General features: G+C 49.9%; 1 protein-coding gene across 1 annotated transcript in view; it reads left to right on the plus strand.

The window, feature by feature from the left end:
* The window catches only part of CCND2 (cyclin D2), a 29,954-nt gene that overhangs the window by 1,789 nt on the left and 12,565 nt on the right, over positions 1-15,600 (plus strand). Inside the window, exons 2-4 of the mRNA XM_019660998.1 lie at positions 508-723; positions 3,183-3,342; positions 13,357-13,505. Coding sequence (XP_019516543.1) covers positions 508-723; positions 3,183-3,342; positions 13,357-13,505 — 525 coding nt within the window. The remainder of the gene's footprint in view (positions 1-507; positions 724-3,182; positions 3,343-13,356; positions 13,506-15,600) is intronic.

Consider the following 15,600-nt stretch of genomic DNA (forward strand, 5'->3'; position numbering starts at 1 on the left):
CACCCACCCCCCCAATAGCGGCGCCTGGACCGCGGGGACCCCCCGGGACATTTTTTCCAATTGTCGGGAATGATAGAGCAGAGTCTGGGGGTCCGGATGGGGCCAAGAAGGAGACCCTCGGAGCTTCCAGAATATTTTTATTGATTTTTTGAAAAGATGACGAAATCCAAAAAAGAGAGTGAGTGAGTTAGAGTGAGCGAAAAAATGAGTAGCCAAAGGGAGCGGCGTGGAGCTGCGGGCTGCTACTGCGCATTTCTTTGCCTCTCGGTTTTGGATCTTGAATTCATCTCTTATTTTACTTTCCTGGGGAATACCCCAGCACAGATGGGCTGTTTAGATTTACCCCAATTTCCTCCTCTTTATTCTTATCACATATTCTACTCCCCTCCCCCTCCCTATAAAAAATTAAATATTTTTGTTATTTCCATAGGTTGTGCTTTTTCATTTTTTCCTCTTTTCCTGATACTATTTTCTCCCCCTCCCACCCAACTCTTTCCCACACTGTAGGTCTGTGAGGAACAGAAGTGTGAGGAGGAGGTCTTCCCTTTGGCCATGAATTACCTGGACCGCTTCTTGGCTGGGGTCCCGACTCCTAAGACCCACCTGCAGCTCCTGGGTGCCGTCTGCATGTTCCTGGCCTCCAAGCTCAAGGAAACCATCCCTCTGACAGCAGAAAAGTTGTGCATTTACACCGACAACTCCATCAAGCCTCAGGAGCTGCTGGTAACGACTGTCCCCTTTCTCCCTTTCTTTCATCTTGTCTCTCTTCAGGCTCTCTCCTGGCCCCTTCTGCCTTTACCCACTGTTCTCCAAACACATTCTTGGGATGCAAAATTACCCACCACTGGAATTTTCACATTTATTGGAGAGATGTCTTTTAATCTGATTTTTTTGTGTGTTCCTACTGTGTGCCAGACACTATACTAAGAAGTACTGACTGAGGCTACATCCACGAATAAAATCTTCAGGAAGATAACATTTTAATAAAATTCCAAATTTTCAATCACTGAATTCTGAGAAAACACTTCCACTTCCCACATGATAGGAATGTGTGCACATGTGTGTGTCCTCCAAAAACTTGCAATTCAAAGGTAGTGACTTATGTATCTGTAAAGTCTTAAGATACCTACACATATCAGCTCACTGACTTTTGAGCTAAGTCAAAATGTGGTCCTTATTGGAGGAATCGGAGGCATGGGTCCCTGCCTTCAGTGGGGCTGTGACCTCTGTACAACCACAGGGGTCCTCTCTTGACTGGTTTCCTGACAGCAAACCTTTTCCCACCCAATCTAACTCTTTTTCCTGCAGCTTCACACTTAAGACGTCCACGTTGCAGCAGTGGAATGCTAGAGCGGCTCAGAGGCCCACCTTCAGTGGTCTGCACACCTTTCTCTGCACTGTTTGGGAAAGAGGCCCCCTCTTACTGCCCTTTCCCCCTCCTTAGTGGCAAGGCCTGCACAAAGTCCAGTCCACAGGGCTGACTGGCTACGAGGACCGAGCTCTTTGTGAGAGGCCTTCCTTTCTGGAGCTGTGCTGCCATCTAGTGGCAGACATGTGCAAGGATGGGGGAGGAATTGCCTAGAATGTAGCGGGGCATGAATGACTTCACCTTTGAACCGCTGCCAGATTTCAGCTGCTTCTGGTTTGCTTCGAGAGGCCCAGAAAGGTGCTTTCTTCTGGGCGATCTGCTTCCTTTAATAATGGTACAGGACGAGTCGTTTATACTCACATTCCCCTGTGAGAAGGAAGGGCTGGAATTTCAAGACATCTTAGAAAACACCGGTTTTAGTAGTCTATCAGGGATTTTCTTTTCTTTTTTTTTTAACCCCCAATCCTCTTTAAAAGCCAAGGCAGTCTTGAAAGCTTGTAAAGAAAAATTTGTTAGAATTGGCAACCAGTTTGGTTTTCTCACGGGAGACCAGGAAAACGAATCTTCCGTGTGGTTCGTACATTAGTTTCAATGTAATGGAGGACTGGGGTGTTCTTCAGCATACCCCAGTTTTCCCAGGACCAGCCAGGCTAATTTACAGTGCTCCAAACAAACCTGCTTTTTTCCATTCCTCGTCTCTTGATCCCAGAAGGCCCCGGGGTAGGGAATCCTCCCCGGCCACACAAGTCAGTGCTGCAGGAGGGCTGGGGCTCAGGTCCAGGCCTAGCAAATGTCTGCGAGTCAGCGTCCTTGGGAAAGGGACAGCAGGTTACACGGACAAGCTGCACTCTCTGCCTCTCATGCTTTTGAAGATGATCGAGTGACAGGCCGATTTTCCTTCTGATTACACGTTTTTAAAGTTTTTATTTTTTGGCTTGTTTTCCTTTGAACACAATTCCCCAGAAGTATCTCAACAAAGGAGAGAAGCAAGGTTTTTTCCTATGTGGGCTGCTGGTGAAAAGCCCAAAAGAGATGGGGTTATATTGTCCCTGCGCCCCCCCCCCCCGCCCGAATCCCTTTGTCTAAGGGATTCTGTGACCGTGGACAAGCAGCTTCACCTTGGCCCAAATCACCTCCAGCTACATACACAACGGGGTTGCTAATACCATCCTGGTCCTTCAGTCATGATGGTGAAGTCCTGTGAAAGATTTAGGTGAAAGGGTGCCCCGGATTTCTGCATTGTGTGTCAAGGGGAAAGTTTTAACAGCAGAGAGAAAAATGGCACTTTTTGGCACCAACTACAGGCAAGCTAATTGGTTGCCAAGGATTTGGGCCAAGGAACCTTATTTTGAGCTTTATCTGTGTGCATCATTTTTCCATGAGGATTAAAATGACTCTTAATCCAGTGATGGAGACATATACAATAAGTTATTCCCAAAGGGCCACAATGACCTTGGCAGTATCTTACTGTAGGTTCAACTTTCTGGGTGGGCAGGCAACAGCATTGCAGGGAAGTCAGGGTTGGGTGGGGGTGGGGGTGGGGGAGTTTGAGAGGAAAAGAAATAGAGGAAAGTAGAATCTTGGCAACTGCTACCTGGGCTCTCATTATTTTCAGTGGAGCCTGACATTTGAAGCATAAGAAGAGCCGTCAGCAACTTCAAAGCTTTAGGGCACTTTGACAAATAGGCCTCCTTACAATCTCAAAGCGTCCTAATGAGCATCATTAAAACTGGTCTGGATCCCAACCCCCACTCCAGTACCCGTAACACCCGGTCAGCCTGTGGGTTTTATACTCTTCTCCCTTCCCCACCAGGAGTGGGAGCTGGTGGTGCTGGGGAAGTTGAAGTGGAACCTGGCAGCTGTCACTCCTCACGACTTCATCGAGCACATCTTGCGCAAGCTGCCCCAGCCCAGCGAGAAGGTGCCTTTGATCCGCAAGCACGCCCAGACCTTCATTGCTCTCTGTGCCACTGGTAGGAAGGAGCAGGCTGGAATGGGGCGGGGCCGGGGGGGGGGTCCTGAGGAGCCCTGTGTGCCATTTGGGGGTGGCGGAGGGTGGGGAGGGGGGCCATACTGGAGTACTAACTTCCACGAGTTTGGGGTTTAGGGGAGGGGTGGTCTCCAGTCATCTAGAGTCCAAGGTTTCATTCCTGGGCTGTTTTTTCTTTACCTGAGCTGGCATATTCTCTTTCTCCGCTGAACTCATAAATGGTTTATGAGGACAGGTGCGTAAGGTGAAAAAAATAGTGCCTGTTAAAATATTCTTTATGATGTCTAAAGTGCTCTTTGAAGATTATATATACTGCTCTCTGGTTGTATTTAAATCTTTAATCTTGGGGGAAAGAATGGCTTGGAGATAAGCCCAAAAGGAAATTTGGGGGGTGGGGACGAATACAGGTGAAAGGAACACTGACAAGATAAATACACTGCCTGCCCTGATAAGTAGTGAGAGAGGCCAAAGGAATTCTTTTTACTGTAGGGCATTTATTGCCCTCTTCCTAGCTGTTCCCTCTGTGGGGTGGGGGAATGTGCCTGGTTGGCCTTCTTGGGTTCTGACACCCTCCATATGCTGCTGTTTTCACTCCGGTTGCAGCTTTAACATAGCAACTAGCAACAGGCTTTTTCTTGTTAAAACCTTTCCACCTACTGTGTTTACCCCACAATTGATACATAGTTCTTTTTGGCCCTTTTGCTTTGTTTTTCTAATACACTAAATATTTTTGATACTGTCTCATGAAACGGAACCTTGGCCAGTTTCTACCCTTTTCTTGGTAGTGGCCGTGGGAGAGAACCTGGAACCTTAATCATCTAGGGCATAGATATCAGGAGTTCATATTTTCACAGTCAGAAATACTAGGTAAAAATCTGACAGATCTTTCGTTGGGTGGGAATGGGTGAGGAGGGCTGGGGAAGGGGCATAAGTGGGGCTGGGAGTTCAGCTCAAGTTTGCCGGGAGTAGTATGAATTGTATAGGTGGTACCTAACTTTTTCAGTATCTGTTACATGTCATTTGTGAGTATGTACAGACGATCTTACAATATGCAACAGTGTATATACTTGGTGTTCACAGTCAAAAGGCCAGTCTTTGCTACTTATCATTGGGTAACCTTGGACAGACTGTTTAACCTCTCTGAACCTCAGCTTCATGTGCAAAGCATGCCCGTTGATACACGATGCTACGTACAGCCTTTCCAGGGTGGTTAGGAAAATGAAAACCAGAAAGACAGGATATGCAAGGAAATACTTTGTAAACAAAGGGATACAATGTGCCACGGTACTAATTGTGAAAATGCCACCAACTCCAATTTTAACTGTTCCAACTGAGATGGATATAATTACTTTTCCAGCTGCCCTCATCCAATTCCTGTGGAACCCCTGTGCTCTGCCTTCGCTGGTTTGAACAGAGGATTCCATGCCAGCCATATTTCATTCCAGGGCTCAGGATTCCTCTCACTGGTTTTCTTTAGTCCTTCCCTTCTAGGTGCAGACCGGGCCTCATGGTGTGTGTGCCCTGTGCCCCTTGGTGGGAGAGCTGGCCGCTCTTCCTGCAGCCCTGGGGGCCAGGCTTCAGAGCCTTTGTGGATCCTTGCTCCCTTTAGACAGTAGCCATTCTCTTGCTTCCCCCCCTTCTCCTGCTGTCTGGCCTGGGCTCGAGAGGTCAGGCTCACTGACTTGTCATTTTGTCTCCCAGGCCCGGCTGACCCTTTCCTCCTCCTTGTCATGATTCACTGTGTTGGGAGGGGGTCAACCAGCCTTTTATTTCTCTGGCCTAAGACAGCTGACCCTGACACTAAGCTCCCCATTGCCCAGCTGTTGATAGCCAGAGCTTTGCTTTGACCTTGTCTCTTGACTGCCAGATCTTTTGGGGTCTGTTCACCCATTCCTCCTCTCTGATCTCTGATTGGGGTAGGGCTGGTGGGTAGAATTATCCAGGTATGGGCAGATCCCCAGATTCTGTGAAGGCCCATTCTCTAAAATTGGGGACCCCATCCCCCACTCCTGGCCTTCTTGCCCAGATCCTTGGGGTGGCTGCCAACTTTGGGGCCAGAGTAGGGAGCCTGGGATTTAGGGACTGAGGTCAGAGGTCTGAGAGGAGGCAGAGGAAGTCATGAAGATGGCGTTTTTGGAAGCCTCGAGCTGGCTTTGGGCAGGGGGTAGGGATGGATAGGAGAAAGAACACCTCTCACCAAATGAAAAACCATGTGCCAAGCACTAAGCCTCGGGTGGACTGGTCAGAGCAGAGGGAGGTTCTCAGAGTGTCCTGGGCCTAGAAAGGATGTGCCTGTATTGTAAGGCATTTCTTTCCCTGATCTGCCCTTGAGCTGGTATGCATGATTGACTCATACAGAATCCACACTGAGTGGAGGTTTACAGTCAGCCTGACAGTATAAAAACCAAGGGCTGCTTTTCTTGTAGGAAACACTCTCCAGGTAAATGACATTCCACATTGTGGGGCCATGGTGTGACGGGTGGGTGAGTGCTTAGGACGGTCTGGCAAGTAGCTGAGAGCCACAGGTAGGTGACACCAAGTTCCTCCATCCTTACACTCACATCTCTTCCCCCAATCCTGGATCTTCTGCCCTGGAGCTGAAGAAGCACCTGCAGCCAAAGTCTAGAGGCCCATGGGTGTCCAGATGAGATGGCAGCCAACCCTCAGGCTGTGTGGCTACTTTATGGGAAAAACTGGTTGTGAAAGAGCTGGCAGCGGTTGTGCAGTGTGTGGAGAGCGTGTGTGTGTGTGTGTGTGTGTGTGTGTGTGTGTATGTATGGGGGGCAGGGAAGAGAGAGTCATAGTGCAGAGGGGCCGAGAGAAGGGTAGTCTTATTTTTGGGGCTGGAGGGTAAGGTGGTGGACGGACAGAGCAGTGCCTCCTTTCCTTCCCTGCTCAGCCTACAATGGCTTCTGGAAGAAAGACTGCCTCAGATTGCCTGGTATTCCTTTCCAAGCTGTTCAGGTCAGTGGAGGCTTTGGGGTGAGGCCAAGGCCTTCATAACGACCAGCTCTTGGCATTCCCTGACCTAGAGTTTGGATCCTGGGAAAGCAGAACTGAGCCTCAGCATGTCCCTGGTCACGGTGGAGCCCCGTAGGTCTGCAAAGGGGGAAAGTAGACCATTTGAGATGACTCAGGACCTCACTCTGGCGTTTGGAGATTGTTGACGCATGATATCATGCTCAACAGATGATTCCAGTTAGTCTACAAGAGCCAATGGCATTGAGTTTGAACTTGGTGTGGGGGTGGGGACGGAGGTACTTAACCTCCCTACCCATGGCACCCCACATCTTCGAGCTCTTTTTGCTTAGGAGCCCCATCTCAAGATGCTGCTCTTAGCTACTTTTGCCACGCACAGGAGAGCCCCCCGGGTTCCCCACCAGAAGGCCTGAGCCCAAGTGATGATGATAGCCATGTGCTGTCCCAGCCCTTCTGGCTTTACCAAAAGGTGTTTCATGACTTCCCGTCACCAGGTATCATTGTAGCGAGACAGTGGAGGCCCAGAGAGGGTAGGTGACTTGGCTCCCGATCCAGAAAGGGTTTGCCATCATGGCTGCCAGGAAGGAAGAATTGAAACCACCTTTCCGTCTGTGAGTCTCTAGCTGCCTCTGCAGCTGAGAGGTCATGGGGCTGAGGGGAAGTGGCATGTTGAACTGGGAAGAACCGTGAGTCTCAGTTCTTCTGTAAGCGTGCCCCGCGGGGACAGGCAGTGTGATGTGGGCTCTCTCACTTCCCATCTGGCTAGAAGATGAATGAGGAGCAGGTTGCTTGCCACTCCAGCCGTCTCCCTCCCCATCTCCTCCCACCTAGGCCTCTGGAGCTAAATGGTCATTAGCGTGTCACGGCAGCCTTGCCTCACAAGGACAGGGTGTGCTGAACCTATTCTAGGGGTGGCAGGTGAGATGTGTGCTGCCCATGTCATTCGTTGGCCAGTGAGTGAGTGCCCTGGGCTCGAGCTTTAAACTTCACCTGGCTGCAGGCTGGAGGAGGGGGAAGACAGGAAAATGCCTCAGCGGTTTTGTTTCTCTTCAGCCTCAGAACAAGTGTCTCTCGCCCCCTAGTGGTGATCAAAAGCAAAGCAGTCGCTCTTTAAGGCCTTGGCCACCAGACAAAACCATCTGTGCTAAACTTACCCCGCAGGGCCATGGCATTCGTCGTTTTACACCTGTTTAGCTCAGAACTTTTTCTTCAGTGAAATCTTACCAAGAAGTGCAGATACCAAACTGATGAATATGGAGCACTTCTCACTGCCCTTGGTCAGAGGAAGGGGCCCAGTGGGGCCTGAGGAGGTCCTGTGGTGGCCTTGGGAGGTTAGGCAGCTTGTGCAGGTCACACAGCTTGCTGGGGCCGTGGCTGGGACTAGTAGTGCCCAGCTCTTTGACCCCTGAACCATGGCTCTCTCTTCTCGGCTTTTCTTCCACCTCTGATAGGAAAGAGAACCCTATTCTTTAGTGGGATGTGGGAGGTGACCTTGAAGAGTATTCACCTTCTGGTAAGTTTTATAAAGAGCACTGGATCCAGAGTCCAAAAGTCTCGATCTTAACCCCAGGTCCAGCCTTAGACATTAGAGAGAAGCCCCCTAACCTCTCAAGATCCCATTGCTATACCCGTAAAAGGAAATGTTTTGAATTACATGAATTTTACATTTTTTTTTAATTAATCCTTCACCATCACTACCACATGACGAGTGAGCAGACAGCTCCAGCGCTGCCTGGATTCTCCTCAGGTGTGCCCCTCGTTCCTACCGCCTTACCAGGAGCGGGGAGGTCGTGCCAGAGGCTTCTAGTGTACGGATGTTATTCCTTGGCCCTAGGTGAACCACACCTGGATGAATATGGGCTGCACTGGGAAGAGAGTTGCCACCTTCTGTCTTTCATTCATTGCTTGCTTGTCATCTCTTTCTATTCCCCTGAGGGCCCTCAGTTTCTCCCCCTCCTGACAAACCAGCAGGAGGCATTGGGGACTGGATGAGGTCATTTCTGGGACGCATCCACAACTGTGAAATAGTGAAGGATTCTCCAGGCAGCAAAGAGCACTCATGCTCCCCGGCCCCGGCATGCTTGGCCTGCTCTCAACATCTTGTCTGCAGGCCCAGGATGCTGGGCACCTTTCTCCTCACCCCTGCTGAACAGACTCCAGCAGTCAGAATCTGTCACAACCCTACAGGAGGTTCCAGGGGTAAGAATAGTGGTGGTGTCGACAATGATGGTGGTGGCGGAGGCTGATAGGCTGCTTATCATGAGCCACGCACGGTGCTTTTACGTGGATTATTTTAGTTAACCCTCAGAACCACCCTGTGAGGTGGGTATAATAATTATCCTCATTTGCAGGTGAGAAAACAGGCTCAGAGAGGTCAGGAACTTGCCCATCGTCACACAGCTATTGGTGGTGGGACATCAGCCTCCACGTACTCTACCTTCCAATTCTTGGAGCTTCTTGGCTCTGCTATCTAAATCCTGCCCATCTCTTTGGAGAGCCATCCTAAGTGCCTCCAATACTTGTATCCACTTGAGCACTGCCTTTCTTTGAAATGTTTCTTTAGAAGTTATCCACGTAGTGTAGAATGCGCTTTGAGAATGCACCATGTTGTGCCGTGTCACTGTTTTACACTTTGGGGGAACCATCCATGTTGCCTGGAACAGGGAGGAACATGTGATAACTCGATCAGAATGGATCACTGGCCAGTTCGTTGCTTCTCACTTTGCTACAGAAGGAGGGGTCTCAGGAAGTCACAGACCTCTCACCTTTCCAGGCGGGCAGCTGAGAGAAGAGAGAGAACCTCACCCTGAGTATGCCTTCTGCCCCAGCATACAGCTGCTTGGTGTTTTTTTGACTGAGAGACTCAGAGATTTCTGAGAGATTTTCACTTTTTTTTTTTTAAGGTTTTTATTGGGGAATTGGGGGATGGGAACAGCGCTGGGGAATTGGGGGAAGGGGAACAGACACGTTGCTGTCGTTTTGTTCTTCAGTCTAGTTGTGGAGGACATTGCTTCACTGGCCCAAGTTGGCACCATCATTGCGCTCTTCCCGGGCGAGGCAGATCAGTCGCCAGCTTCTGGATGGCCACTCACGGCGGCTGCTGGCCGCTCACGCTGGCTGCTGGCTACACACGGTAGCCCATGGCAACCCACTGCAGCAGGGGCTGCAGCCTATACCGTCGCTGGCGACTCACGGCAGCCCAGCTCCAGGTTGAGCTGTTGTTCAGCATCTTAGCTGTAGAGGGCAGTGTCACTGGCCCTCATCTGTGGGCTCCAAACCGGGACCCTCTGGCATCCCAAGTCAGCTCTTAACCAATGTGCCACTCAGCCGGCCCTCACTTGTTTTTTTATTTGCTAAAGTAAAACAACACCAAAAGAAAATTTATACAATGTTATTCCCCCCACCTAATGGTAGGAAAATTTATGTACGCTTTCAGCGTCTCCTCCTAGTTCCACCCTATGCAGATGTATATATGTATTTATATATTTACGAAAGGTTATGATCTTGATTATAGCACCCATAAGTGTTTTTCTATCCACCTCACCCAAGTGGATATCGTGAACTTTTCTCAATCCAGTTTCATCGCCAAAGTTTGAAGTTTTCCAGGAATGACTGAATGGGATGGGTGGAACTTTCCAGGGGTGAGTGTGGGGTTCTCTAACTAGCTAGTACAAGGACATGACCCTTCAGATGTTTCATTCTAGTGTTGTTTTTCTCTCCTGTTTCCCTTACGAGCAGGGGGCGGTGGGGGGGGGGGTACCTGAGTTGGTCCTGGGGCAGCCCCTGATGCCACGTGGACAGAGGTGCCTTGTGACTGCTGGCTGCTAGAAGCCATACTGTCTCTTCCTTGTTTTTATCCTTGGGAGTCATTCTTATTCCAGATCACTGAGTACAAGCAAATTAGATCTGGAAGGCACCTGGGAGATCAGCCAGCCTAATGTCTTTGAACTTTTTGACCTAAACCATGAAAGAGGAAATACATTTTATAACAACTCAGGACACACATAAATGTACATCAGACAGATACAAAAGTTTCTCAAAACGATACTTACTCTTACTCCATGCACTGCTTCCTGATACTTTCTATCCTATTCTGTTCCATTAAACAACAAAAAATGCTGGTCATGACCCACAAATTGACTTCATGACCTATTAATGGGTTGCAACTGGAAGTTAGAAAAATCGCTGACCCGGGCTGGCCGAGTGGCGCGATGGTTAAGAACTGGCTTGGGACGCCAGAGGGCCCCGGTTCAGATCCCACATATGAGGGCCAGTGACACTGCCCTCCACAGCTAAGATGCTGAACAACAGCTTAACCTGGAGCTGGGCTGCCGTGAGGCGACGGCGACGACGTAGGCTGCAGCCCCTGTGGCAGTGGGTTGCCATGGGCTACCGTATGTAGCCAGCAGCCAGCGTGAGAGGCCAGCAGCCGCAGTGAGCAGCCGTCCAGAAGCCGGCGGCTGGTCTGACTCGCCCAGGAAGAGCGCGGTGATGGTGCCAACTTGGGCCAGTGAAGCGGCGTCCTCCACAACTAGACTGAAGAGCAAAACGACAGCAACTTGTTTGTTCCCCTTACCCCAATTCCCCAATAAAAAAATCTTAAAAAAAAAAAATCGCTGACCCAACCCCACCCCTTATTAGACAAATAGGATTGCAGAGGTTTGGAAGGAGGAAGTGACTTGCCCAAGGTCCCACAGTCTGGACCTGGCTTTTTTGTGCTATCGTCTCCTGTTTGACTAGGCAGAGGAGAGCTGGGCAGTTGCTTACGGCTCTGGAGGACACTGGTCCGCTGCCATACAGGGTGGCAGAGGAACGGTGCAATGGCTGGCCTGGCCCCCAGCAGCTCCTCTCCTGTTGCCATGGGAACACTGCCCAGTCTGTGCTACTCTGAAGTGCTGAGAGGCAGCCATGTTCATGCACATAGTGCCCCCCAATTCTGGGGGATGGAACAGTGTCCCTAGGAGGATTCCCCTCAGCATTTTCCTAGCAAAACAAGAAGGGAGGTATGATCCTCTGGGCAACTCTAGTGGCTGTTGCACCCCAGGACCATCCATATATATCCTCCCTCCCCCACAGCTTCCAGAAGTGAATTCACTTCATAAAATAGGAGTTGGTTTTATGTGCAGAGGGACAGCAAAGGTAGGCACGTGTGTGGTATGCTTCCTGGTCTGAGACCTGGGCAGAGGGAGGGGAGGCCAGGGACACCCTCATGATGCCCTTCGCTGCCAGATGCTCCCACCCAGGCCTTGGTGGGCCCAGGGCCATGGGCTGGCTGCCTCCTCTGCACTATGAATGTCACAGGGGGAAGCTAATGAGGTTACTGGGCAGAGAACTACTCCTGTGACCCCATGTGGAAGAGACCTACAGCAGAGCAGGAGGCAGGGAGTCCGGCTTCGTCCCCATCCATGGGGACGGAGAAGGCACTGGAGAGGTGAGTGGACAGCAGGCTTTGGGCAGAACATCATCATACCTGTTCCTCAAATGGTGGAAATGGTGAGTGGGTTAAAGAAAGAAAGCCAAGGAGAAAGAGAAAGACAGTCCGTCAGACCGCCAGGCCGCTCTGTTGGTGGGATTCTGTCAAGATGTGCGCGGTTCAGCGATCCGGCAGTGTTTCTAAGGACCCTGCTGACTGGATGCTGGAGTGGGATCACGGATAAAAGTGCTTCTGTGGGCTGTGTTGTAATTGGACATTGTATAGGAAGAAGGCTGAACTGTCTTTGTAGATTCAACCTAATGTTTATGCTGTAAGTTGAAGTGCTACCCATGCCTTCCCTCCACACCCCGCTTCCTTCCACTTCTATGTATGCAAATCCGCTGGAGTCATGCTAACATTAGAGACAGCACACTCCGGGACTGTTACTAGGATGAGTGACAGAACGCTAGCCTCTTGAACATATCAAAAGGCAGGGGTAAGGGCAGTTTAGATGCTGAGTCTTGGGTTTGCCCTCCACACATTAGGGTAATAAGTGTATTTCTTATATGGCTGAGTGCGGATTAAAGGGAAAATAATGTAGAAGGTACTGTTCATGTTGTAGTGGTTACTGTTAACCAGGAGCAAGGTTTGGGTGTCCTTATCTCCCCTCGAGCGACAGAGCAGTGGCAGTTTTGGGCTACATAGCCCCTTTGGGGTAGTGCTCAGAGGAAACAGGTGTTCAGCTGAGCACAGGAGCGTCCTCTGCGTTTGCTCTTGGAGAAATGGAAGTGGAAGGGGTTGGACCCCTCACGTTTCCCCTCATTTTACACTTCTATCTCTCAAACCACTTTTTTTCAGCAAAAAAAGGGGATTTTTCAGGCCTGAGAGCCATAAAATCTAAACCAACTCTTCCACTGATGAGGGGGTAATGGCTGCTCTCGTTAGATGGTGCGCTTCCTCACGTCCTGAGGACCCTCAGCTTTGGGCCAGAAGTGGGGAATTGTGTGAACCCTGGCCTCCATCACCCCATCCCCTCCATTGCTGCTTCTCTCACTTCGTTTCCTTTTTTTAAGAAAATTATTTGTTTTTGTTTGTTCCCATGTTAGTCCTTGATGCACGTCCAGAGAAAATGGCACGGTCACATCACGGTTATTTTTCATAACATTTTACCAGCTTATACTTGTCCCTCTTAACACCTAGAACCCTTGAGTTATGTTATCTGCCCTGGTCTCAGACCTCCCACTGTGCTCCTGCCATCACTCCCAGAGGGGACCGTGTCTCGTGTCTCATTCATCCTGCCCCACCAGAGCCAAAAACCCCTCATGGGATTGTGGGACTGAGGGGTTGGGGACCCGAGCCCTCTGTGAGTTCACTATGTGTACTCTTACCTTCCCAGCCTCCGTCTGCTCATTTGAAATCTGGAGCTGCCACATTGATGGCAAAAAAAAAAGTGAAGGAAAGACTTAGGAGAGGTTGTGTCTGGGGTCAAGGTCACTTGTGCAGCTGATCCGCTGCCATCCTATTTCTGAGTGTCTTTAGCTGGGGAGCTCCTGGATCCCAGCTTTTCCTGTGCCCTGACCAAACTTCTGCCTCTCGTTTTCGCAGACTTTAAGTTCGCCATGTACCCGCCATCGATGATTGCAACTGGAAGTGTGGGCGCTGCCATCTGTGGGCTCCAGCAGGATGAGGATGTCAGCTCACTCACTGGTGATGCCCTGGTAGAGCTGCTGGCCAAGATCACCAACACAGACGTGGTAGGTGGCAGCCAGATTCTTGGTGAAAGACCAGACGTCTTTCTTCTCAGCTCAGGGACACAGACAGTTGGTTTGATGATGATGTATCAGGCATATTTGTTGTTGGTTTCTATTTTCTAAGATCAACATCCAGGTAGTACAAAATCCAGCAGGTGAGGCTTCCTCTTAAGGTTTCACAAGTCTGTGTGCCATAAAATAGAGAAAACTTGGCAAACAGATACAAGGCAGAGGTTACTCGTTTTCCTTTATGTCACAGGCTTCCCAGTGGGCCTGAATTGTCGCTTCATTTCCATGTATGTACACGTCAGGCAGCAACTTCACGGTGTTGAGCTTTCTTGTCTGCTCACGCTGAGGCTGGAAGGCACAGAGAGGACGAGGGACAACCAGAGCAAGGATCTGCTGCCCGGGAGGGAGTGGAGATACAGGAGGTGCCCCACCATGAGAATGGTGTTGGGTCCTGACAAACCTCTCCACCCCGCCTGTCTCTCCCTTCCCTTTTGTTCAGTGTGGTAATGGATTAACAAGCACTTTGAAAAGAATAAAAGTGCCGTACAAATTCAAGGCACTATTATTAGCTGTAGATTTTTCCATGCTGAGTGCCCTGTGGAAGGCCCAGAGGCTGTAATTTTGGTTGCCAGAATTTGAAGCTCCTTAGAAGAAAGGTTTTGAGACAGACCAAGGTCAACTGAGACTCTTACTCAGCTGGTACGAAACTGCAGTCCTTAAAAGGTCTGAGCCAGGGTGGTTCTGGGAGGTCGGGGAGGTGCAGAGGGCTACGGTGGCCAGCTAGGGGAGGGAGAGTGGTGGCAGTGGCAGTGGCCGAGCTGGGACTAGAACCTGGAAGCTCTGACGCCCGGTCTGGGAACTTTGCACCCCACCCTTGCTGCAGCTCTGGGATCTTTTTGTTTGAAAAAGCCCTTTAGTTTAAAGGCAACTTGAGAGAGGGGTGTCCATGCTGAGGCCCTCCTGAGTCACCATGGAGAGGCTCAGAAGTGCAGGGGAACTTCCTGATGGCCCCTCTGGGTATTCCAGGGGGATTCTGAATGCCCTGCCGTGGGAACAGAGTGAGGTAACGGATAATGTGGCTGACAGGCCTGTGGCCAGTGCCTCTACCAGGGACGCTGAGCAGAAGGTGAAACCACAGAAGAGCCTAAGCACCCGCTTGCTGGCTTTCTCACCCACCCACCTCTGTTTATGACCATCTCCAGGAAATGGCGCCGGCAGGTGTTGAAGGGTGTGATGGAACAAACCCAGGTCCTTCTCTGAAACTGTTCTTACTATGCTTTTAAAATGCTGGCTCCAAAACATGGGCTTTTAAAACATGGTTTCCAAGATACAGATTGAAAAGACACCACACACACACACACACACACACACACACACACACACCATTGCCGCTTCAGGTGAAGAATGCTTTTTGAATCCTCTAGAGATGAATCTTGGACAGAACTTAACATTTATAGAAACGAGGTCTCCTTCCTTTTCTGAATGTCTCCTATTAAGGCTGCCTTGAAACAGGGACTCCCAACCAGCTTAAGACAAAGCCCTCCCACCACCCCCAGAGACAAAAATGTCAGTGACAAGAGTTTAACTCCCAGACATTGTAACCTCTTTCAGATATTTATAGTCCTGCCCCGATTGGCTGATTGCCCACGTCAGTCTCTAGCTTCCTCCCATATCTTTTTGTTACCCCTTACTGGTTTCAAATGGACAGAGGTCACTCCTGGGGTACCACGCAGATGCTTGGGCTGTGCCTCGCTTTCCAAGACTGCAAACCAGTCTCTCATTTCATACTGGAGAAACTATTTGCCCTTTTCAGATACGATGTAGCCAGTCCGTCCAAGTCACCTGTCAGACTGGGTTAAATGGATACAAAACTAGCTCAGAAGTCTCCTCTTATAAATCCCAGCTATGTCCCTGGAGATGTTAGGACATGCCTCCTTGTCAACTGCTGGGCCCAGGGTTAAACATCCTAATATTAAAAAACAAGCATGAGCGTAGTAGAATATAATATTCATACCGCCTTTTCAGGTAACGGTTTGAGACCTCAGTACGTTCCAAGCTTACCTCATGTCTTCAGAGGCTTGTTATACTC

Source organism: Hipposideros armiger, unplaced genomic scaffold (genome assembly GCF_001890085.2).
Source record: "Hipposideros armiger isolate ML-2016 unplaced genomic scaffold, ASM189008v1 scaffold_332, whole genome shotgun sequence".
In the NCBI taxonomy this organism is placed as follows: Eukaryota; Metazoa; Chordata; class Mammalia; order Chiroptera; family Hipposideridae; genus Hipposideros; species Hipposideros armiger.